Here is a 26,736-nt window from a genome sequence, read left to right as displayed (position 1 = left end):
ATATCTCCTGGATTAGCTTGTTGGTAGCTATAGAAGTTACATGCATTTCTGAAGAAGCAGGCAAACAAAGAAATGAATCCAAAATGTCTTGATATTTTCCTATGAGAACAATGGGAAATTTTACTAGTGAAGGATATGGTATCACCTAAGAAGCAAGGTGCCGAGCTAGGGATGCGCCATTTCATGTCTCTTTATCTTTTTTATTAATCTTAATTTTTATTCAGGTATATATTCATTCCTTCAATTATTCATTCATCAATCTAAATTATTGAGCTCTTACTGAGTTCCAGGTACTAGACTAGGTGCCAGAGACACACATTAATCAAAGAATCACAGATGCAAATATAAGGTTGTAGCTGTGATGGTGCTGAGAAGGAGGGCCACACAATGCCATGAGACTGTCTGATGAAGAAAGTGACACCATTAGATGGGGTGAGAAGAGTTTCCCAGGCTGATGCTAATCATGCTAAGATCTAAAGGAAGTAGATGAATGAGCTTTAGAGATCTACTGGACAACATTGTACCAATCATAGTCAAAATACTATATATTACACTTAAAAATTGTTAAGAGAGTAGATCTGATCTTAAGTGTTCTTTTCATAATAAAATAAAAGAGGAAGGAAGACAGGAAGGGAGGGAGAAAAGGATGGGAGGAAAGAAATGTTCATAGCAAACCTATGCTGTAGATATTATTGTATCCACGTTTTAGAAGGAAGAATTAAGCTTCAGCTATATCTAACAATGGAGAAAGTGGAAGAGCCAGGATTTGAACCTGTGTCTCCATGCTTATTTACCACATTGAGGTATGTGTATATGATGAGCTTATGATAACATTAATCATGATGATAAGCCCGAAGTGATATTGCTTTGGGAAAGCATCATCAATCTCACCTCCAGACAGGTGGAAGTCTGTTCTAAGACTTCAGTGCTTCCTTCAATGTCCTTTCTAATACTTAGTGCTTCTTATTGGAAAGTTCTTCTTCAAAGCAAATTGTATTCTAATTGCATTTTCTGTTAGCTTCTATTTCTTATTTCCTAAGCAAAAATGAAAATGTCGACCATGCTCTCTCATAGTTGAATGATGACAACAGAGCAATAAAGCTGAATTCCATGAGCCACCTTTGAAAAGCAAGTCTTGTTACTTCATTTTCTTTTCTTGAGATAACATGAATTGCTTGAAAGCAGTAATGAGGTTATATTTAGAGAATATTTAAAATATTCTCATTGTTTCTGAAATTTGTTTTATAATGAGGTCTACTCCAGACCCTTCTGATCCCTCTTTTGTGTTGGAGGCCTGATTCCAGCGTCACAATTTGCATTGAATAAGTCCCTCTGAAAATTTAGTGGAAGGTTAGGTCCAGGTTTCCTGAAGACTTTCTTCCATATTGTTACTCCTCACTCTAAGACTGAATATGTTTTCTTAATTAAATTGCTTACCTTCTCATGTGTTCACTTGGAGTCGCATTAAAAATGTCCTAGGTCCTTTTATTATTTTCTCGAATTGTGTTAATAATGTCTTATATTTTTATGGTTTTCCATCCGTCTTCCCCAGCTCTACTTGGCACATGTTCTTGCTGAGTTTCAATCTGTTAGCTGCAGATGAATCCAGCCCTAGTTTGCTCTCTTCCTTTCTGCAGGAGTAGGCTAGTATTGGCAGGGAAAATGAAAAAGGAATATTCACTTTGCTGATTGTTCGATTAACACGTGTTTATTGAAAGCGTAGTGTGGGCCAGAACCAGGTCAGAGGTTTGGTTGTAATGGTGAAAAAAGCAGATATGTCCCGTCATACTGGGATACATCCTTTGATATGGGAAGTCCCTTAGATCCAGATAACAGGAACATGTACTCCAACTTGTAAGGTCAATGGGAATACACCTAGATCAGTGTTACCTGAGTTGAGATTTGAAGGAACAGAATGAGTTTACCGGAACCAAGGCCAACTATGGGAAGAAAGAAGAGTGTTTCTGGCCAATGGAATAGCATATGTGACAGAGAATACAATGACAGTGGCCTTTTTTTCTAGTTTTCATGCAAACCAAGGAATGCAGAAGAATATATGTTAGTATTTTACTCTTTTATTTGGGAGGAGAAACAGGCTTACATCCTATATATAGTATTACATAAATAATTCCCTTATAGGCAATCCCTATAAACTCTGGGATCAGATTATGACTGATGTGGGGGGGACTAGTGGTCCACGGACTGTAAGAGTTATAGATTTAAGAGAACTTAAAGGAGCTCCTTAAGGTTGGAGCAGACCACAGAGGAGGGCAAACTAGTGACCGGGAAGTAGGAAAAGGTGGTAAAAGATCAGGTTCAACTGGCAAACAAGGAAGAGAGGGGGCTGTACCTTATAAACTATGTAAAGACGGTAGCACGTGACTGTAAAAGTAATGGGAAGCCATCGTTTTAAGTCAATTTCTGTTGTTTCACAAGGAAAGGTAGCAGGTTGTATTTTATCCATCCCTTCCTTTCTTATGACTTCCTTTGCTCTCCATTAAACTAGAAATAACAGCAATAAAAAGTGAATTGAAATGATACTGTCTCCTATCCCAATTTTATGAGAAACAGTCCCATTGATAATTCTAAGGTAGTTTGATTACAATAGATCCATATTTAAATTATCACCAGAAACATTTTCTCACCATCTAATTTTGGGCAGCCTTTAAAGGAGTAACAGCGTACAAAAAATGCAGAGATCTGGGGTCTGCTGCTTAAAAGCTTATCATTTACTAGGGCCCCCCGGGTGGCTCAGTCAGATTAAGCATCTGACTTCAGCTCAGGTCATGATCTTGCGGTTTGTGAGTTCAAGCCCCGTGTCGGGCTCTGTGCTGTCAGTTCAGAGCCTGGAGCTTGCTTCAGATTCTGTCTTCCTTTCTGTCTGCCCCTGCCCCACTCACTCTGTCTCTATCAAAAAATGAATAAACGGTAAAAAAAAAAAAAAAAAGCTTATTTACTATTCTGCCTGTGTTCTCCCACAGACTATCATCATTTCTCCACCTTTCCTCAACTGTTTTGTGTCACTAGGGAACTGGAAATCCAACCTAATTTTTCTTTTGTGTGATGTCAAGAGATGCCAAGGAATTTAGCAAGTATTCTATCTGGAAAGATATTTTCTTCTCTCCCCAGCAGGACATCAGAGAGTGACAAAAAGTAGCCATGATATAAAACCTGACAAAGTTTTGGTCTCTCTTGGCTGACAGCTTCATTTCAGGGCCATGCTTTGCCAACCCACCCAGCCTTACGCAGCTGGAAGGTTTATTTCCATAAATCTAGATGACTCTTTAAAAATAGAAGCAATCTGTTCCTTTTTCTCCAGACACCCATTTCTTTATAATTAAGTCAGCATTAAGGGGATTTCCCACCATCTTTTATCTAAAGCTGCAGAGAGGATGACTCAGTCCTGCCTAAGGTGGGTTTAACAGATCCTGGGTAAGCAGTGTGAAAGTCTCACAAATTAAAAAATGGCTTGGTATGAGAAGGAAAGACACCACTCACACCGTCTCTCGTTAAGGAATTAAGGTTTCAGATTTGAATTGCTGAATTCTATTCTTTAGGACAGCTCAGCTGTTACTGCCGCTTTGCTCTTGAAGTTAATTGGTCTTACCTTCTAGATCAGTGCCCTTTCTCCAGCAAGACACACTCATGTTATGGTGCTTGTGTCTTTATTAAGAAATCATGTCACTCCTTTTATTATTGATTATGGAAAGTAATACCCTCCTGCTTCTGTATATGGGATCAGGAGAACACCTGTGCCTTTTCTCTTTAATCCCAGGAAAATTATGAGCTTGCATTTGAAGGACAAACATCACTTTTTTTTTTTCATTGATAGAATTAGACTAGTCATTGTCCTCAATAGAATTATCAAGTAGGGGGTGGGGATAACTGCAATTTGTGATCTGATCTTATTTTGTTTTGTTTTGTTTTCTAATTCTTCCAAGAATCTGTTTTGGAGATATACAGGAGCAGAATACACCAAAAACAATAATAATAACAGAGAAAGGAGAGAACTATTTACACTATCCCAATGTTACTTATCACTCTGAATTCTGATTTTACTTATATTTGTCTTTCTCACTGTTAGACTGGCATCTGTAAGTATAAGGGCAGGGTCTGATTTATCACAGAGCACAGTGTCTGAAGGAAAAAAAATACAAGAACATAGTGTCTGACACACAGAAAGTACTCAAAAAGCATTTGTTGACTATGGTAATGACTGTGTCCCCAAAAGCATAAGGCATCGCCCAAACAACAATTTCTGTTATATTATTCTTCACTCTCAGAAAAGTTTTGTTGCATTTTCCTGTAGGGCCAGGAATAAACCACGTATTCTATTCCCATGAAATGGCAAATGCACAGTGACAGCGCCTCCCCATGTGATAGGCTGCTCATTGGTCCAGATTGGGGGAAATGGCGACTTGGGAATTCAAAGGCCTATGTTTAGTCTGTGCTGTTAGCTTACTTCTAGCGACCTTCGGCAGTCCCCAAATGTGACTGGGCTTCCATTCTCTTTGCATAATAGAGAAGTTAGACACAGGAATTTCTAGCCTGGAGAGCATAGATTTATGGATGAGTATGAAAGCAATCCTGTGAACTTCTGAAAATTAGGTGTAAAATGAAATGTTTACATGAGTAAATGCATGAATGCATGTTTTTTTTTTTTTAAATAAATTATCATCAAGTTTTTTTTAAAGAAAAATAACTTAAAAACTAAAGGTGAATAAAATCCCGAATAGATAACTTTGATATCCCTTTCTCCTATAAAATTTCTAGACTTCTAAATAAACATCTAAAACTCCTTCAGCCACAATACTTTTTTCCTCTGATTGTCCATTTTGCCCCTGGTCATTCACTGCCTCGTGATATCTATCATGATTTAAATATCTATGTATGTCTTGGGTAAACTCCATCTACATTATTTGAGTGTGGAGCTAAGCCCTTCACTTCTCCAAATGCCCACAGTAAATATTGGATGACAATTTTTGTAGATGCATTTTATCCTAGAACACTGACTATTTTCCCTCAAATACTCTGTGTCTTCTGGGATCAGATCTGTAAATATTATTAACCCAAAAAGAGCTCAGGAGACAGTAGAAGGACTGTTTGCTGAGACTATCCACATAACATGCCAGTGGGTGAGACCGTAGCCTAGGAACTCTGGAGATAAGATTCCTGACACTCATCAGGAATGGGAGGCAGACATTTAGTGAAACGAGTGGCTTGGGTCTGTGGTAGCAATGCTATGAGCAAAGCCTGTTACCTCATAACATAAAGGAGCCAAGAGTAAGGGGTGAAGGAAGAGGAGAGTTTTGTTTAACATACCTGTATTAGCTTCCTATGGCTCCTTTAACAAATCGCCACAGATTCAGTGGCTTGAAACCACACAAATTTATTATAGTAGAGTTCTTGAGGTCAGAACTCTAAAATGGCTCTTCAGAGGTACATTCCTTCTGGAGGCTGCAGGGAAGAATTCTTTTCCTTGACCTTTCCAACTTCTAGAGGCCAGCTACATCCTTTGGCTGTTGGTCCCCTGCCTCTGTATTTAAAGCCAGCTGCTTAGCATCTTCAACTCTTTTTCTCTCTGTCCCTCTGCAGAGCCTCTGTCATCACATTGCCCCTGTCTGACTCTGAGTCCTTCTGTATCCCTCTTATAAGGATTTATGATTACACTGGGCCTCACTGGATAATCCAGAATGGTGTCTCCATCTCAAGGTCTTTAACTTGATCACATATGCAAAGTCCCTTTTGCCACGTAGGGTGACATTCTGACATTCGCAGTTAATGAGGATTAGGAAGCAGTCATGCACGGGAGCCATTCTTCAGCCTATACAATACCTTATGTTTGCTCGCTTGTATTTATTTCTTATGCCACAGTTTTGTAGGAAGAGTCATGTTCACAGATATTATGTGCAGAGAAGGAAAAAGCAGAGAAGGAATTCATATAGCTAAGTATGGCCAGGTGGTAAGAAAAGGGAGAAGGAACTATGTGCTTGGAGCTGAAGGCAACCTAAAGTTCTTAACAAGTCGTCAACTGCGTCCTGGAGACATAAGGAATGAATAAGTCTCCCTCCCCAGCAATTTGTCACATGCTCCACTTCTACACTATTTATGTAGAAGGCTGGAATATTGGGAAGATTCTTGAGTAATAATATCATATTATATTGCAATAATATTATTATAATACATGAGCTGTGCATTATAACTAAATGAAATGAGAATGTTCTGTAACATTCTCACACATTGATATTTTCCTGGCGGTAGAGATGTGTGCAGTGGAGAAGGGGAAAATGTGGGGAGTGGGTAAAGGTGGGGTGAATATATTCCAGATGGCCACAGATACACAAAGATTTCCTGTGTAATCTTGTACTATTAGGGTAATTCCAGATCCAGCAAGCTTCTTTAGGGCTGAGACAATCCTAAGAACTCTGCTTAATTCAGACTGTTAGAAATGATTCGAGTCAGACCTTAGCAACCCAAAGAGCACCCTTTCATTTGGTACTTCAAGTTGTGAATTAATTAATTAATTAACCTGCTATCTACTGTTACAAATGATGGATATACATTGGTAAATAAAATATAGTCCCTTCCTTGCAGAGCTAAGAGTCAAGGGCATTCCAAGACACCCTGGATGTATGGCTGTCAGAGAAAGAGGTCCACACTCACAGATTGGGGAAAATCTGGATACAAAGTGGCCAAGGAAGTCCAGATCTTTTGAGACTTTTTGAGGATGTTAACATGATTTATAAATGTCATATTGCCTGATTGCGTTTGGCTTTCTTGCCACAGGATATGTTAGAAGAAAAATGAGCAAATGATTAGAAATGATTACTTAGTCCAGTTGGACCACGAGTGGAGAAAGGGCAGAGCCCGAGAAAGTTGGGACCTACGCAAACAAGAGGAGTATGACAAATTTCTTTTCCAGAAGGGTACAATGGCACTTAAAAAATAGGAAACCCTACCACACGATCCCAATAAGAGGTGAATGTAGCATTTTCTCTCCCAGCTCTTTTACGGTTAGCTAAATCACCTTGGTGATGACCAGTCAAATGGAAGTCACTGCATTATTTGAATTGGGTCAAGTTTTCTCTGTCCATCTCTGTTCTCTAGAACTATGTCAGCTCCTGGTGAAGGAAAGTAAGTTCTAGCTACTCTTCGACATCCTTAAACAGAAATTTACTGGGGGTGTACTCTTGGGAAACCAAAGTGAATAAGAGTAGCTTCCTCCTCTAATTGGCTTCCTGGGATTTTGAAAGGCCTTATGTGTCAGCCAACCGTGGATCCTGCTATGGACTGAATTGTGTCCCCCAAATTCATACATTGATGCCCTAACCCCCAAAGTGACTATATTTGGAGATAAGTCTTTTAGGAGGTAATTAAGTTTAAAGGAAGTCATAATTGTTGGAGTCCTAATCCAATAGGATTGGTGGCTTTTTAAGAAGAGGAAGATTCTCTCTCTCTCTCTCTCTCTCTCTCTCACTCTCTCTCGATCTCTACACGCACCAAGGAAAGGCCATGTGAGCACACAGTGAGCAGGTGGCCATTTATAATCCAGGAAGAGAGGTCTCACCAGGAACACAATGGGCTGGAACCTTGATCTTGGACTTCCATTTTCTAGAACTGTGACAAATAAATATACGTAGGCCACCCAGTCTGTGGTATTTTGTTATGACAACCTCAGCAGACTCGGACAGGTCCTTTCATTGTCTCCTGGAAATGCTCTTACCACCCAAGAAGCAGGGAAAACATGCATAGAAATAAAGGCAGAAGTGAAAGAGGGAACAAGAGTGTGAGGAGAGTTGGGAAGTAGCTAGGATTATGGAAAAGACTAGTATGGGTACAGACCTGGGGAGATCAGGGTGGATGTATTCACACTGTAGCTCAGCAAGCAGATGCATGGCCATGATGTTCAGTTTTCATGCACTTGGGACACACACTATACACATGAAATTTTTGTCTATGGCAAGACAGTATGGTGAATAGCATGGAACTGCAGGGCCAGACTGCCCTCCCTGAGTTCTAATCTTGGGTTTTCCATGTGATCCTGAAGAAAATATCTGGTTCCTTATCTGACAAAGAGGAACTTGATGGTACTTAACTTATTGAATATATTTGTGATGGGGAATGAGTAATTATATAAACCATTTAGAATATGTACAATTTCGGCAGTAACTATTACTTTGACAGGGTTGACCATACACTGACCTAGTTTTCATTTCCACTGTGGAATTCCTTTTAAAAATTTGTTTTTTTTTTTTTTGTTTTTTTTTTTAACGTTTATTTATTTTTTTTGAGACAGAGAGAGACAGAGCATGAACGGGGGAGGGGCAGAGAGAGAGGGAGACACAGAATCTGAAACAGGCTCCAGGCTCTGAGCTGTCAGCACAGAGCCCGACGCGGGGCTCGAACTCACGGACCGCGAGATCGTGACCTGAGCCGAAGTCGGACACCTAACCGACTGAGCCACCCAAGCGCCCCTAAAAATTTGTTTTAAAATAAAGGCCCACTGTCAGTATTTCACTATTCATGGAAGAAAGGCATTAATGATTCCCTTCAAAAGAAAATCTGAAAAAAAAAAAAAAATCTCAAATAGTGAATTGGCTTTGCCAATCCTGAGTTTTCATTTTTGGGTTCATTGGAATTTGTTTCCTGTGTTCCCAAGGGGGTCAGAGACAAAGAGTTTTAGAATTCACTGTTAGTCAATACTTTTAAAAAGATTTTTTAAACTCCCACCAAACACATATTTTCAACATTAGGTGAATAATGGGTTCTTCACCTTCACCCAGAGTGCTGTTATAAATTCCCCGAGTTAATTCTGTAATCCCTTGAAAGGTCACTTCATTTTATTATTTATGACTTTTATTTCATTTATTTCAAACTTTATTTCCTTTTCACTTTTCCAGTATGTTCAACAAATGAAGACTTTACAGAAGGAAAGTACAAATTTCCGCACATTTTATAACAAGCAGATTAAGGATCGTTCATGTTCAGTATGGGAAGGATGTTTTCCCCCAACGGACATCTAAGCAGCCACAGAAATCTGAGGTATTGTATAAACACTAGAATGATGACTGGCAACCATCATTCACATTGCTCTTATACGATCCCCATACACGGACGCCAGCTGTTAGGACACTCTTGAAAATTCCTTTTGCACCATCTTTATCGTAGCTTTAGAAATGTGGTGGAACACATGTGGCTATTGCCTTGGTGTACCTGGCTGCATGTTGGAATGTTTACCACCGACGCAGCATCTATGGCTCAGTTAATGTCCATAGCAATCACACCCAGACATCTTGCATGGTGATGTCTCCCTCTACTAGATTGTAAACTCTCCGGGACAAAGATTTTTCTAGCAGTGATTATGTTCCAAGTCTAGGAAAGTGCCAGGCACATAGTTGGTACTCAAAAATGTGTGGTCAATGAAAGAATGACATCAGTAAAAACTGGCAGATTTAAAACAGAATACTAATGTCAAAATAATCCATCCAAAAGAGAATGTGAAGCTCTCAGAGTTTCAGGAGTCTTAAGGAAATGAGGCTTTTTTTTTTTTTTATTCCTTTTAATAAAAAATACTTCCCTGGGTTATTTCTAAATTTGCATTTGAGGCACATTTTCTAAAAGACCAGAATCTTCCAAGCAACTATTCCTAGAAAAGATTAATAGAAGTGAGAGAGACACAATTAAAGTCTTACTCAAAGTTTGAAAATCACCTTTTAGTATTTAAAGAGGCATTAATCATGATCATTAATCAATAGAAAGGAATGTTCACAGAATGCTTAGAATAAATGTTTGCTGAAGCAAGAAGTCAGAGGAGAAAAGGAAGGCATACATGCCCAGGGCTGAAGACAAAGTTTTTTTCTTTTTGGTTTAACAAATTAAAGCCGCTGGAAAAGAACAATTCACTAGAGGGAAATATTACTGTACAATCTATAAAATACTGCCAAGGTCAGCAGAACCTTAGCTGTTTTTTTCTTTTTCTTTCTTTCTTTCTTTCTTCCTTTCTTTTTTTTTTTTTTCTGTGCCAGTCGATGTTGAGAAACAAGTTTCTCACAAGCCTGATTTAGATATTAAGCCTAAAAGTTACTCAACACCAAGGATTAGGAAAGTACTTTTATTTCCTTTACTGCTTACTGACAAGAATGAGTTACATTTTTGGTAATTCTTTTTAAATCTTTTTTCTAAGGCTATCCTATTATGTCAATGCTCTTTCATTTGTTCACTCATGCCAGCCCCTCTGGTTTTCCCCTTGGTTGGTGCTTCTGAGAATTATTTCCAAGGAACTATACCCCAAAGATTGCTAAAGCCATTTTTTAAAAAGCCACAAGGATGCAGTTTTCATATGAAGTGACTCAGCTGTACAGAAAGCTGAGTTTTGAAGTCCTACATGGAATATCTTTGGATGTTTATGTAGAACTCATGTGTGAGAGTTTTAGCTAAAGACTTTGAACCAACTAGATTTATGGAGACCCAGGCCACTCTTGGTTCCATGCTATTCCATGCTTACATCTTTCAAGTCCCTGGAGAAGCTCATATTGTCTCCCTGTGTTATTTAGAGATGCTGCCATCAACAAGGGCAGTTTTTCTTGTCCTCTTTTCCCCCCTTCCCTGTAATTGTTGTTAATAGCTAGGTCCTGGGTCATCTACCCTACTGACCTCTGAACAAAAACATGCAATCCAAGGTGGATGGCTGGGTTAGGGACTGAGGCTGGAAGTGAGGGATGGGTTGGGGGACAAAGGGCAAGAAAGCAAACACAGCTCATAAGCAGAATTAAACGTGTGACCTGAGACTACCTCACACTGTCTCATTACTAAAGAGTTCCATATCTTTTATCATTAAAAATTTTTTTTCCATGTTTTTTAATCTTATGCAGTATCGTAGCTCTTTTTCTATGATCGAACCACTTAGTCTGGTAATACTCCATTTTCTTCTTGTGATTTGAAATTGTTATGAAAAACCTCTTATCTACGCAGATTTAGCTTTTGCCCAAGAAACTTCCACCACCAGAAAGAATCAAAAACTTCCAAAGCTTACTAGTTTAGAAAACGTGAGGCTGGATGCTCTCATCATCTCCATTAAAGAACAAAACCAAACAGCTAAACCAGGAAGTAGATAATAAAGGACAAATCATATTTAGACAAAGACATGGTTACTTTTTTATTTGAAAGAAAAACAAAAGTATGTTTTAATAAATACTGCGGAAACATTGACCAAACATACAAAGTGACTTCAACATTTAAAAAAATGCAACGCAAGTTCTGCTTTATAACAGTTATAACTTATTTTCTTTTTACAATATTTAAATACAGAAAGCACTTGCCAGCTATTTTGTAATACTGCCCAAAGCATAACGCTGCATCAATCAAAGCATATTATGTTGGTAAAATGTCTGTATTTCGTGGGAAATGACTGGAATGGTATTTTCTTGCAGAGACAAAACAAAGTGCTTGTAAGACAAAGGACTGAATGTTGTAATTACCTTAATCTCCTCTTCTGCTACAATTTAATGGGAGCACAGCTTCAACACTTCAAAAATGAAGCTTTATCACTGGAAAGAAAGCTCGTTTTCAACAAGCGCCAACAATAAACAGGTCAGATCTGGTTTCTTCTCTGAAAGAAGTTCTAAAAGGAACTGGTCAAAAAATATCTGTAAACTATTTTAAATGCTGATTATTTTACGGAACAACAGCAATCAAGTATTGAACACCGGCCTTGGCTGAATCTGGTTAAGTGAGGAATCTGGGTAAGCAATCACTCTATGGAATTGCCCTAGTGTAGTGTCAGGACTGACATCACACTTTTCTTCTAAGGATTCTCTAAAGCTTAGGTAAGAAGGTCCTTCTCTTAGAGATGTTCTTTTAAAGAAAGTGAAATAAACCAAGAGATATCAGATGCTGTCAACTTTGGAGCTTCATCCCAAAATAATAGGCCTTTTGCTTTGTACTTTTGGTAACTTAATTCCAGACAGCTTTACTCACAAACTGTGCTTTCTGCTACTATTCCTTCATTATCTCTTCAGGGGAAAAGAGTACCTACATTTTAGATATTTTCCCCCCTTGGATCATTTTATGACATCAAACCAAGACACCTCTCATTTGACTTTGCACTTTCATCAATGATGGCAAAAGAAATCACACACCCTCTTTTCTAAACAGCGCACAAAAATATTACATTGAGCAATTTACCACTTTTTAATGACAATCACAATGATGAACAGAACCATCAGACTGCATAAAAACGGACACCTTTTTTCTATTTGATCTATTTGATCTTTGTGGTGCTGGTCTGCATATCTTGCAAGACTCCAAAAGCCTTTCTTTAGAACCATCTCGCTCAGCTATCTTCAGGAAGGCAAGATTTCAAAGCCTTACAAACTTTTCCTCTGGATATCCCATGGGTCCTGATACAATTTCCATTTTAATGATGAGCTAGGAGGAAATTAGATCACATCCTCTAGAAAACTAAACGCTAAGGTCACAGTGCCAGTTCCCCAGTGAGGACGGTATATTAATATATACTTTTTGTAAAGGAGATTAAAACATTTAAAAATTAAATCAAAGTAGAGATCCATGAAGAGATTGTAACAAAGAAAACAAAAACGCAAGCACCATTCAGAACGTGATTCTTCTTCTTGGAGGTCCTCTCGTTCCTCTTTATCTACTTCTAGCCCATTTGAATCTCTCTTTTTTGGCATATTTTTCAAGTCACACTTCAACACTCTTCAACGTATTCACTGGACTGCCTGTTCTACATGCCGAACCTAAGGACAGGATTCCAAAAAGATGAGCATCTTTCCAAACACCTCCTAAGCCTCCAGAATACGTGACTTTGGCTGTGCACTTCATTCAGACTTCACCTTTCTGTTTTGTTGTTTGTGTTTTTTACACTAGACTTCCTTGTCCTCATTAAAGAGACAGAGATTCACATCACAGTGCAACTCTTCGCTTTGTCTTTTCGTAAGTCCGTAGCAACTGCAGAGAGTTCTGGTCTGCTGGGCATGTGTGAGATCCGCTTTGTGGCCCTCTGTGATTTGTTCCGCTTAACGTTTTTATTTGTCTTGTTTACACATGCCAAGGTGGCAACGTGAAAAATGTCTCTGACACTATTTTCTGACTGTAAAGCTGAGCATTCAATGTAAGTGGCTGCTCCAATCTGTTTGGCCATATTTGCCCCCTGAGAAGCAAAAGAATGGATTGCAATCAGCAATAAGTCCTTGGGAAAGTTATAAAGTATCTTCCTAATACCACAGAAAAATAATGCATTGCAAAACATTTCAAATATGTGAGCTGTGTTTTCCAAGTGTTGCTGCAAAAAAAACCCTCCAGTTTTTAAAATGCATTCTTTTGTAATAAATTATAACGTATTATTTCATAAATATTTTCAGTCAAGACTCGGTCTTAAAATGTTCAGTTATCATCACTCAGTAGACAGTGCTTGACTTCCCAGAGGTATGAAAGCCTGATTTTTCTTGAGTCTAAATGGTGCTCAAAACTAGTCAATAGGCTGCATAAAAAACAAGGGTAAGGGGTGGAATTTAGAATCAAATTTGAAATGTATGTGATTATGTCTCAGGGCCAAAATAAACTGAGGAAATGAATAACACTGTTATGAGACCTATAACTTTGGGAAACACAAAATACAGAATTTCTAAACATGGACCGGACAGACAACCAGGGAACACAGTAATAAGCATGTGTTCATCAAAATGACTTCTTTAAGTAACTAGATTTTTATTAATTGCACGTGTAAGACAAACATGACTACGGTATTTAAAATGATGAACACTAAGGAAAATTCTAGCTATTTCAACATGAACTCTCTTTAGAATCTGGTTGTTAAGTTTTCAGAGAATGAGGTTCTGAAACAAATTCTTTCTAGATACTTGGGGGAGATGCCCACAGAAATGATGACTCTCTAAAAGACAGTTTTATGCAGTGTTCTACTTTACTGGCAATGTCCTTCTTAAGTATTTTATTGTTCTGCTGAGTGTAAAGTAAGATGACCTCTCTCACAGAGTATTACTGATTTGACCACATTTTCTCTTAGATCCATGTAACTTTAAACCCAGGAAGAGCTGCAGAGGTATACAAAGGGTAGAATATGATCCACTGTTTATATACTCAGTAACCAAATATCATGTGATTACCCTACTGAATGACAGAGCATTTCTCATTTTAAAAGATGTTTTCCAAACTCATCTTATTGATGCACACACATATCCTTATCTAATCCTCGTAAAGTAAACTACTAAACAAATATTGGAACGCTTTTTGAGAGGGTCCAGCATCAAGGTACCATCAAAATCTCAGCTGCACCCTGCCCCAGATCACTTTGCGGTCTTCACAGTCTGAGCTATCAGCTGTCATGAGGGGCTTAGATGCTCGCTGTAGGAGGCATGAGGACAAAGAATGCCAGCTCTTTCCTCTGTGTTTTCAGATGGTCCACCTGGACACATGGGACTCAGAACGCACCTTACTCAAGGGTTTTTAACCTGGAGCTGACTACTGGTGGAGCCTTTAGAAAAGCAGCTACTCTTTCCTTTATTTATAATGAGTGATGTTCCACTTTTGTCACCCTTTCTGAAATCCACATTTATACACTGACAACATACATACCTGATCATATGACACTGGTGTCTGTCTGTGATTCGAGAGCTCTACTAATGTACTAACATCTGTCCGAAGGTCAGATTTGCAGCCAACCAGCAGCATTTTGGTGTTGGGGCAAAACTCCTGGATTTCACCTTTCCACTGAGGGTGTGGGAAGAGAGAAGTAAGATGAAAAATTAGCATAGTGCCGGCATCTATATATCAGCAAACAATTCCTCCACTGGCGGACGTCGGAAATGGAGACTCAAAAAGAACATTTGAAAGAAAATGTCACTTCAGATGAAGAAGCAAACTTGCCTGTATCTTTCGAGTAGATTATTAAGTTTTACTACTTTTTAAAGTGGATTCATTAAGGCACACTTATGTATGTTATTATCTCTTCTCCCTCTCTGTGACTCACTACCTATCCCTAAGCAAGAAACTTGTTGGGTGATGTCAGAAGGTAGCTCCAATAATTTCTTAATTATTGGGGTATCTCTGAAGGATAAAAGTGCCTTAGGAATAATTATATATTCTAACACATGACTGTATCCTCAGATATGTTGAGCTGGTACTTCCCAGCCTGGAAGGTTGAGAACAAGGCAGAGCCAACACAAGCACAGGTATGCATTCACAAATCCCACCAAGAAAGGCTGAACAGCCACCATGTGCCAACATTTCCAGTGAGATTTCAGGGACTGGAGACAGCGTTAATAAACAGAATGGCCTACCTTTAAGGAACTTCCATTCAAGTGACTGAATCAACACAGATCATGAAGTTTACAAAGGCCCACCTCTAGGCTATCGGGAAGGCCTCTGGTCCTATAGCTGATATGCCCTTGAGTTAGTTTTAAATTGTATAAATTATTTCATATTTCAATTTAGTCCAATTTGGCTAGCTGTTTTCGTGACCTGACAAGACTTATTAGAGCCTCCAGAAATGCCTAGGAGGGAATTCCAGTTGTCCTCTTAAAGAGTGAACAGCTGACTTTGTGTGGTTTCATTTCCTCAAGCTTCAGATGACCATCATGATGGGAGACAGGGATTCAGAGTGTTCCCAGGAGAGCTCTGGCTCCTGGGGACGGGGGAATGGAAAGCCAAGATCAGGAACCAGGCTGGCTCTCCCAGCCCACACACACAAGTACACATTAAGTGATCTACTAAGTACTGTGGTCGTTACAAAGATGATTAAGACATAGCTGTGGGGGTGCCTGGGTGGCTCAGTCGGTTAAGCATCCGACTTCGGTTTAGGTCACGATCTCACGGTTCATGGGTTTGAGGCCTGAGTCGGGCTCTGTGCTGACAGCTCAGAGCCTGGAGCCTGCTTCAGATTCTCTGTCTCCCTCTCTCTCTGCTCCTCCTCCACGCACGCCCTGTCTCCCTCTCTCTCTCTCTCTCTTTCACACACAAACACAAATAAATAAACATTAAAAAGAAAGAAAGAAAGAAAGAAAGAAAGAAAGAAAGAAAGAAAGAAAGAAAGAAAGAAAGACATAGCTGTGGAATCCACCCAAGAGCAGGGTTGACAAAGTCATGTATATAATACTAGATAAGAAGGACATCCTGCCAGAGTCATTTAAAAGACCACTAAAGGGGACATCTCCAGATCTAGAGGTGTACTTTGGGCAGACAAAAAGGTACAAACATGCTTTCCACAAGAGCCTAATTTTTCTACCAAATCCCTCCTTCTCTCCTCCCTTCCTTCCAGAGTTATTTAGAAGCATCTACCATTTGCTAGATGACACTGGAGTTCGAACTGCAAGATGAATTGAAAAAGAAAAAAAGATCTATCCTGCTTTATGACACTCTAAACTCTTTGATATTCGAGGACTTAAAGACTCAATTAATCAAGACAAACCACTGCACGGGTTATCACGAACCTTAAACTTCACACAAATGTAAAACACATTCATTAATATCTCTAAGGCCAAAGTCACTATTCATTAGGTCTTAGAAGACAAAAGCAAAATAAAATAAGAGCAAGGCTTTTGATCATAAATTATGCACAACCTGATACTACATCAAGTAAAACCTCCAGTAAATAAGCAATCTCTTTGATCTACAGACAAGCAGTAGACATGTCGTTATGTTGCTCTTCAGCGGTGTAATGACTTTGGTTTCCTTCTGCATGTCTAGCAATTGTTTACAAGCACTGAAGATAGGAAAGGTGCATTTCTGCCTGAATCTGACAAACATTAGCATTATTTGTGTTAGATAACACATTACTCAAAATTGAAAGGAGTAAAAAGAGCCTTTGATATTTCAAGAAATTCTTATTTCATTGAGCTAACTAACTGTGTTTGTCATGTTTGGTAAAGAGACCGAGGTGAGGGGGGGAATAAATCACCTTCAAATCCTCATTTCATAATGACATCCAAGATGAGCAGTCAAACATAATAGGGGAATGTAAACTAATAAAAACACACAAAATACAAACACATTACCTTGCTCTCAACCACGGCCTTTGTCGTAGCCTTAGTGCATGGAGAAGAGGCAGGTGATCTACAGAAGGCTCTGACTCTGAAACCTCACAGCACTCAGGCCAGGACTGAGAAAACAGAGAGTGGCAAATACACGCTCATCCATGGACAAGCGTACGCCTTCTGTGACCAGCCAGGGGCTTAGTCCTAGGTTGGTGGCAGCCCAGAAACACTCCTCTCCCCCATTGGCCTCCCTAGGACTTACGATCCATCCTACAACAGGCTCCCTTCCTCCTGACCTCTCCCTGGTTCCAGCCCGAGCTTGCTCAGGTCCCTTCTCCACCTACAGAACCTATGAACCTCCAGAAACCAAATGTGTTCTCTATAGCATGTTTACAACTACTGTTTTTATCACTCTCAGATATCTATCTGATCACTCTTCACCTTGTCTAATGTCTGAAAACACACCTCCACTCCTCCTTTAACAGTACTATTTCTAATAAATAACATCATAACCAAAGCACAGCTTCTTTACCAAAACAGCTATTATTACATTTATTTCAATATATGAACTGAGGTCAAATGTAAACCTGTAAACTAAGGCACAATCTATAGGAGAAATGAAGGATGGAAAAAGAAACACATGCTTGAGAGTAATCGAATATTAATATTTTTGGCTGCACCATTTTCGCCCAAAGGGTAAAGACAGAAGCTCTTTAAAGGGCATGTACTTTCTAAAAATGAAAGAAAATTTTAAGCAGGTTCATGGTCAAAACTTTGACATATGTGTGTAGAAACGCTGCTGTAGTATGAGAGTGTTGTTTACAGCATTTTAATTACAAAATATACAGCAAAGTATTAACTGGAGTGTTTGAGCTCCCCCAGCCAACCCCCGTCTCTGTTTTACAGATGGGCCAGCACCGAACTGTGCCATTGTCTCCAGCACTTGCCTTTTTTAGCACACTGTCCAGAGTCTCTGGTCTACTGATGTCAAAGCAAATCAGCACGGCATCTGAATCTGGGTAAGAGAGAGGCCGAACATTGTCATAGTAAGGAGAACCTGAGAAGAAACAAAGAAACACACATTTTCAGATAAAAATCCCATTTATTTGTCATCTACTAACTCTACCCTTTTGAGTTAAACCCCCTGAATATCACATGGCTCTATTCCCACCGTCTCAAATTCTTAGAGAAGAATGCAAACAAGCAACAGCCCAGTGGTAGTATATTCATTTCTACCAGAAGATAAGGAGGCCTCACTGGCATCTGTCTTAAATTCAAGGGGAGGAGCAAGGACTTTAGGCTGAAATCTGTATGGTTCAGGGTCCCCGAAGGCACCTGGGTGAAGTGTAGAGTAGAAGCATGGGAGTCAGGTGGCCTGGGGTGCAAATCTACCTCCATCACTGAAGGAGGGGGGCAAGGCACATTTAGGGCTTTGTGTCTCTGATTCTCCATCCTAAAATGAAGATGACAACAATACCTACACCTGGGATTAAATGAACCCAGGCAATGACTGGGATTTAGTAAGGGACTGGTAAGTCTCAACTATGGTTATGGTTGTATTGTTGCTATTACAAGCTGAGTGGTAGCAAGCACCGTAAATGGAGCTACTTCTTGGGAAAGAGACAAGAACTCAAGATCTCTCTGGTAATCGGATGGGATGAGTGGGGGAGGGAGGGAAGGGCCAGCTCTGAAAAGAGAACTGCAGTAAACACAGAGTCACCCTATCTCAGTTACACGTTTGGATGAGCCACTGATTTGTGCGCTTGCTTACTTGAACTTATCCCCAAACCCTATGTGGACTCTCTTTCTGTTACAACCGAAGAATGTAATAAATGCCATATTGGCCATGTCACTTTTCTACACAGTTCCATCTCTGAGAGTGACACTGAGGCATGATGCAGGGGTCTCGGCCTGAGTTAAATCCAGGGCACCCAAAAGATTCAAGTTGCCAGCCAATTAATTTAACCACAGAAATGTCTCATTGTTTAGAAGAATTTCTATTTCTTTTAGAATCCCAAAGGATGAGCAATTACATGAAGTCAATTATTTATTGTACAATGGTGTGACTACAAAATTAAATACAGCTTGCCAATGTTATTTTTTAAAATCATTTTCAGTATACTACCATTTTACAAGCATAGCATGAAAAATCATTTTACATATATAGGTATTTGACTCCAGAGGAGAAGAAGAAAATCTAAGCTACCAAAGTTTTTTTGAAACCCAATTTCATTTTGACATCACTCTCCGTTTCTAGCAGAAAAACATGACATGTTGTCCCCTGATAAATCAAAACCTCGGTAGTCAAAGTCAGGAGGAGAGAAAGACTATAAAGAAGCTTTTAAAATAATCTTTTACAATTCTATCAAAACAACATTCTTCAGGAGGCTGCTCTTGAGACCTAGAAGTTACTGTGGTTAGGGTGCATCTGGCATTCACTATGCAACCCCAGGAACTCTGTGGCCTTTTCAACAGCTGCTTTCGGGATGGACAGTGACAACTCCAGGACAGCTGTGTCTACAAGCAACCAAGTAGGGAACGTTCTAGGAACCAAGAAGAAATCTAAACCAGAATTTTTCACAAGCTGCAGTAGCTCCCTACACACATCTGGAATCAGGACTCTGGTGTTACAGAGACTGACAACTGAAAGGCATTTTTCAAAAGCTTAAAGGGTTTAAAGTTAAAAAATATCAAGTCCTTTTAAAGGCATACTGGATATTAAGGCATACTGGAACGGCACTGTCTCTGAAAATGAGTTGTGACTGCTTTTGCAGCCACTAGAAGAAATTTAAGGTCAAGATAATAATTCACAAACAACTCACTAATTTAAACATTTTTGAGAGGCATCAGAAATGAGATGGCTTATCACTGTTTCTAGGTATAATGGTTATTTCTGTATTTGTTTTGTGAAGTTCAATCTCAACCTCTCTCATTTCTGTGTTCAAAGTTAGACTTTGACTCAGCTTCTTCTGTAAATAAAGTTAGGAAATCTTTTTCAAAGTGCACAGTCAGAAAATTCCAGATTACAGAGTGGTATACAAATACCAGACACATACACAAAGACTTCCTCTGCTCTTCCAAGTTAGTAAGATATGACATGACCCCAAATTCATAGAGTACAGCTGTCTGACAATTCTGATGGCCAGGACCCTAACAGGGCCTCAGAGATCTTTCTTGGAAATCACTCATATTACAAAAGACAACTATCTCACTGTGGCTACTTTCCAGCCTCAATCAGGCCAACTGGAATTGGATGAAAGGCATATCCAGGTGCCTTCAGAACATGACCTATGTCTGGATGAGAGTATTCTATGTAACAGAGAGTATACTGATCTCCCTGTACTAAGAGTTCTCTGTGTTAACAATGGGAAGACCCAAAGACCATCTTTCCCAAATACAAACTTTAGGAAAGACAACCGGAGAATTACAAAGGTGCTAAAATAGAGTAACATCGGGACTACCAGTAAATTCCAGAGGAATGATTTCAGCACTTAGGTCACCAGGTGACCGCAGAGAATACTCCTTCCTCCGGTTGTGTCCTGGGTTCGCCTCCCCCACCCATTTTTATGGACACAAGGAGGATCTGGCTTTGTCTTCAGCCCTCAGTCAAGGGTGGAGATTCTTGCTCACTACTTTCTTTCTTTCTTTCTTTTTTTTTTTTTTTAATGTTTTTATTTATTTCTGAGACAGAGAGACAGAGCATGAGCAGGGTAAGGGCAGAGAGAGAGGGAGACACAGAATCCAAAGCAGGCTCCAGGCTCTGAGCTGTGAGCACAGAGCCTGCCGTGGGGCTCGAACTCACGGACTGTGAGATCATGACCTGAGCTGAGCTCGGACGCTCAACCGACTGAGCCACCCAGGAGCCCCAGTCTTGCTCACTACTTTCAAGTGAGCTGCCTTCTGTGCTCAGTGGGTATGCCCATATATCTGCAAAATATAGACAGTGGCCAGGCCTGAAAATGAAACAGTGTGCAACTGAAACCAAATTCTTATGGAGGTTTGTTTCCTCTTTTGTTTTTATTTGGTTTAGTATTTTGAATGAAAATACATTTGTGTGTAAAGGTTTTCATGGGAAGTAAAGCTCCTTGCTGGATGAAATAGAAGGGTGATTTTAAAGAGCTTTAACAAGACCCAATTAGGAACGACACTTTGATCCTGTCTTACTACTTTTGCTAATGAACGGTACTTTTAGATCAACAAGTGTCCAAAGGTGGTAATAAAACTGATCCTCACATTTAGTACTTAGAGGTGTAATTTGTCCAACCACGAACTACAAGAGTGATTTGGCATTAAAAATAGAAAGTCCATTTCTTCATTAAGTTTTTGCTAGGGTAAGGTTAGAACTTTTTTTGGATAGAAAACCTTTCTCTATTGATTTGTAGTAAAGAAAAAAAAAAAGACAAAAGACAATACAGGATTATAAGAGAATTGTTCTACCGGGAAAAATCTAGCAATTCACCAGCGAAGCAGGACCTTCAGTTAAAAAAAAAAAAAATCCTGTGTGATTTGACAGTGTTCACTCTGTGTTTAAGCACTTTGAATTCTTCCCTATCTATAAAGCCCATGCTACTACACAAAGGAAGTGAGAAAAGCAAAGCTGGAGAGTCAGGGTGTAATCACTGGCATCCGGGGATAACTCTCCAGCCAAGGAGAAATGAAGAGGAATTCCAGGAATGCCCCTGTGAAGTGACAAGCAACATGGAAAGGCAGAAGTGACACCAAAGTGAGGAGCAGAAAGCAAGCTGATGAAATGGACAGTATCTGCCTCGTACTCCTATATCTCTCCAGAAAAGTCTTAAAACATTCTGCTAGCCAAACGGCAAAAAAAAAAAAAAAAAAAAAAAAAAAAAAAAAAAAAAAAAAAACAGCAAAAAACAAAAACAAACAAACAAACAAACAAACAAACAAACAAAGTCTATAGATTTAAAAGATGCATGTGAAAAGCTTCCAGGGTAAGTGTAGGACTGAACATGGCACACAGAAGAGCGCCAATCATTATGTAGTCAAGTACTGAACTAGACCCACCCTACATGGTAGGTGCTCCAGTATCCAGGAATGTTCCCAGGCCTAATTCAGTTAGTCTAAGCTTTGCTTGTCAAATACAACTCGTTCTCAGCATGTGAAATGGTCTCCACGCATATGGGAATTTCCACATGCTGCATGTCTCTTACACTACATGAAACTCTTAAGCACACAGCACCATTCCAAAGTCCTTTCTAATCACCTATCAGAACACCAAAAGGAAAACTCCAGGAAACTCTATATTGTAAAGAAACAACCATGCCACATGTGTAAAATGTGCCCACTCCCCCCCCACACACACCCCCGCCCCATATAGTCAGAGGGCTTTGCTCTGGGTAAACTGGAATAAGTGCATGTTTGGGGTTCTCTTGAGTTCAAGTTTGGCAAACATCAGCAAAGTTCCAAAAACGTTTTTGAAACTTCAGGTCTAACCATCTTTGTCTTCAGGATCATTAATTCTGGGTGACAGCAATACTTCCAGCCCAAGAATAGTCACCAAATGCCTCACCCAGAAACTAACTCTGCAGACACATACCTGCTTGCTTAAGTCATCCTTGCACAAAGATAGAACACACCATATATGCACATACTTAAATGTATATGTCAGAAGATTCATGCCCAAAAGGGAGGCTTTATGGAAGCTTTTGCAAAACCAGTTCAAACGCTGAGGCTTTACAGGAGCTTGAGAACCGCAAACCCTTCTAGTTGAATATTTCATAATTGAAATACTCTTTTCCTTGAACCTGAAATTGAAAAGCTTCCCCTTCCCCAAAAAGAAATCCCTACCAAGAACAGTAAAATTTGGAATGTTGTATAATTTTGGCAGAGAAAACATATTAACTTTTGGTTAATATGATCTGCCCAATTATTACCAGATTCCATTTCCTCTATGCCGTCTCTACTCAGAGGGAAAGCTTCAAGTCAGCAATAATCTCAAGAATGTGAATCAAGTCTGGGCAGAACTTTCGTGTCTGGCTCAGTACAAGACTCTGTTGAATTCATTTTCCCAAGGAGTCTGAAGGATAAGCACCATGCCTGTAAAAATGCAGCAAACATTCCCAGAAAGGCTATTTCCTTTATTTCTTTATAGGTTCAGATTAACAGGAATTATGAACAGATTTTATGAAAATGTGAGGGCATTTCTGTGTTGCTACAAAAATACAATCTATGTTCTCAATTTCTGGGGACAATGCAGTTACATAGTTAGAGAAGAGGTCAAAGAAGTAGAAATGATTGCTATTTTTGAGCTTTACATAAAGCTTTAGCTTAAACTTTAAACTCCTAATCTTATTGAGATACTTAAAAAATAGAAGAATGAAAATACTTTATGTAAAGTAGAACCATGGGAGGTCACAGAACTTGAGGGATAAGGGTAGACAGGCATTTTAAAAATTACATTATCATTCTGTAACAGATTGAAGATTTTGTGTTTTATATTATACATAAGTGTGTGATTCCTTGGAGGAGAGGCCCATGAGCAAGTCCACCTTGCCACATGCTATATCATCAGGCTCATTTTTCAAAACCAATGTATACAACACCTGCTAAAACTTCTGAGGCAGCTTACCCTCCATCCACGTCAATGAAATTTCTGTTTTGTTATGGGTGTCTCTGAGTAAAGTTGCCAATATATAGTAACTGAGAAGATGTTTAAAGGGCATCAGGGGCACCTGGGGCACCTGGGTGGCTCAGTCTATTAAGTGTCAGACTCTTGATTTAGGCTTGGGTCATGATCTCACAGTTAGTGAGATCAAGCCCCATGTTGGTTTCTGTGCTGACAGCGCAGAGCCTGCTTGGGATTCTCTCTTTTCCTCTCTATCTCTGCCCCTCCCCTGCTCATGCCTGTGCATGCATGCTCTCTCTTTCAATGAATAAACATTTTTAAAAAACAAATAAAAATATAAAGGGCATCAGAAAATGGCTAAGGTACTACCAGTTCAGCAGGCATAGCCACCAGCTCTCCAATGAGCTAATTGGAGAAACTACTGGTCCTTGGTGTCATATCTACATGCAGGAACTGGATTAATGAGGAAATATCTGGCTATTTCAGGTGGCATCAGAATAACCAAACTGGATATCTCACTGAAATGTGCAACTTAGCAAGAAACAAGATTGGGGGGGGGGGGGGGGGACACACAGACTAAATGAGATTTAAAAATAGGTCTAGAGATAGATAAGGACTTAGAATTTATGCCTTTTTTAAAAAAATACACGGTGGACAAATCTCCAAATGTAGTTTTATATATTGCTTATTGGAAATCACCGTACAAATTCAGAGCTCTCTGTTTTGCCTTAATCCACATCTCTTACAGAGTTTCAGTGTGCAAACTGCATTGAGCCTGGTTTTGAAACACTAAGTTAGTAGGGATCATTACCACCTTATGATCTAACTGGTTTTCTGCAATTTGTCCCTTGATATTCACATCACAAGTCCTCGTGCTTCTTTGGCTTCTTTGTAAATTCTCTCTCTCCCTTTCTCTCACAAGGTCAAGTTAAGTGAGAATTCTTCAACTTTCAGAATCTTGTTTTCACTGATAGCCCTTAAGTGTAGGCATGTTTCCAAGTGGGAGGGATGTTAAAGACTTCTTAAGAATTGAGTCAACTTCTAGAGATAAGGATGGAATTGTGGTGGGCTTCAGTGAGAATGAGTGAGAATGAGTCAGGGGGCTTGGGCTGGCCCCTTGGCCCTCAATTACTCTTTGGATCTTTTTGCTGGGAGGTGAATCTAGCTTTCAAACCTTTAGATTCACCCTCCTATAAACAAGGACTGCAGTACCAAGGAGGAGGCCATTACTACCTTGCAGGCAGGAACTGCTTTGCAATATACCCTCCCTTGCTCCCACAGCCTCTACCAGAATTCCTGCACACAGAATACCCTAAAAAGCATTTACTGGTTTTATAATCATTTCTGTAAGTCTTGTCTTGCTATGTTAATTTACATGTCAAATCACAAGAAAAGGGACAAATGAACTATTTATTTTGAAGCTGCTTTTCTGAACTAAATACATACTAATCCCGAACATTGCTGCAACACTTCTTTCTCTGTAAAGCAGTATTTCAGTACAGTGCTTGCCACAAAGACCATTTTTCAAATGTGATGTATAAGGTACAAATACAATATAAATTGACTTGTGTTTGTAGAGGAGTATGTCCTCAAAGTCAGGCCAGGAGTAATTAAGATTTCTCTTTCTTCCTTTGTCCTATAAGTCTAAAAATTAAAGAAAACTATATTTTCCGTTACTCTGCTAAAAACTAATACAGGAAGTGCTAACTTTAGCACTCATGGACTAAAAGCAGCTTGCATCATGACAAGATTCAAAACAGTGTTCATGAGGCAGTGGCACAGTTATTGTAGAGGAATTTTAGCAGCTGAATTTATAAGTAATAATATGCCTTAAATAAAGTGGACATTAACGTGCATTGGTTAAAAGCTGGCATGAACGATTATTACTCCCTAAATTGCGTGTGCTGAAATTACACTGCAATCAAATCACTTAGGAAAAGATATGGTGATCCTCAAATGGCTGAGTTTCCATTATTAGGAGGCATTTGGCTTCATGCTACAAACTGCCTCCATGTTTGGCAAATGTGGCACATTCTGATATTAGAACATTCACATTCAAGATATTAGAACTACTTTGGTCTCACTTACCACTTCAAAATGTTGAAACCATTACCGAGTGTTTTGCAGAAACTCAATGAGTGAATTTGAGAATCATTCAGAGCATTTCTGCAACTATTAACACAAATACTCATCTTATCAATGAAAAGGGAATTTTTCTCATTAAAATCAATTAAGGATGGACCGGCATCCAAAGACTACCTTTAAAAATCCCCCCTTTTAGAGAATTTATGGTGGCATTATTTAAAAGGTTTTGTTTCCTGGCCGGCGGGAGGGCGGGGTGGGGGGGGGGGCTGGAATAACTTCAAGCAGCTGGCAAATTGCCATTTGTGGTTGCTCTAATTGGGGTGTGCACTGAGGGTGGGAGGGGGAAAGTGTTTCCTACCTGAGGAGGATCCAAAGGATGTATCAGCACTAGTGATGCCTGACAAGGGAAATACACTGCAACCAGGTGGAACAGTGGACTTGAGTTCAAGAACCTGACAAAATTAGCTCAACATAGGTTGAATATTAGCTACACTAGGCAGGGAGAGCTTCCTTTTCCCCACTCCCTGCCCTACCAGGGTTCTATGACTCTTAGGAGCAAGACTGTATAATAATACTGCATCTCTAAGGCTTAACAGAAAGCCTATTCATGGTAGGTAAGGAAAGGAAGAAAGAAGGAAGGGATGGAGGGAGGGAGAGGGACAGAAAGAGACAGAGAGAGGTGGTGAAGGAATGGAAAGAACTGTCAAGTTACTGTGCCTCAAAAAGTGGGAAAGAATTCTCTTCTCTTGGTGCAAAGAGGTCCCACATATTCTAATTCCATTTGATGTTCTTTCCTCTACCCAAATTGGCACTTTTGCCTATGCATAATTCCATGACTGCTGGGTGGGGGAAGGAGACCCCTTATGAGAAGCTGTCCAAGTACAGAAGTCGGCAAAGAGAACTGCTTTCTACGTAACAGAAGTTAGGTATACCTCATTTTTCCTATTAATCTTTAACTTTCACAAAGTTCCGGAAGGGGGGAAAAATCTGGCATTTAGGACTTTAGAGTCTTGGGCTTGAATGTTCTCTCCAGAGTTAAACTGATTGATAGCAGTT

General features: G+C 39.5%; 1 protein-coding gene across 1 annotated transcript in view; it reads right to left on the bottom strand.

Annotated features, from left to right (window-relative positions):
• Window positions 1-11,142: 11,142 nt before the first annotated feature.
• Window positions 11,143-26,736, bottom strand: part of RND3 (Rho family GTPase 3) — a 19,812-nt gene continuing 4,218 nt past the window's right edge. The window contains exons 3-5 of the mRNA XM_058715318.1: window positions 17,957-18,066; window positions 14,614-14,748; window positions 11,143-13,171 (exon numbers count right to left, since the gene is read on the bottom strand). Coding sequence (XP_058571301.1) covers window positions 12,920-13,171; window positions 14,614-14,748; window positions 17,957-18,066 — 497 coding nt within the window. The 3' untranslated portion in view covers window positions 11,143-12,919. The remainder of the gene's footprint in view (window positions 13,172-14,613; window positions 14,749-17,956; window positions 18,067-26,736) is intronic.

The sequence above is a fragment of the Neofelis nebulosa genome, chromosome 2 (genome assembly GCF_028018385.1).
Source record: "Neofelis nebulosa isolate mNeoNeb1 chromosome 2, mNeoNeb1.pri, whole genome shotgun sequence".
Taxonomy (NCBI): Eukaryota; Metazoa; Chordata; class Mammalia; order Carnivora; family Felidae; genus Neofelis; species Neofelis nebulosa.
The sequence above is the reverse complement of the archived record's forward strand: the minus strand, read 5'-3'. Positions and strand labels throughout refer to the sequence as shown.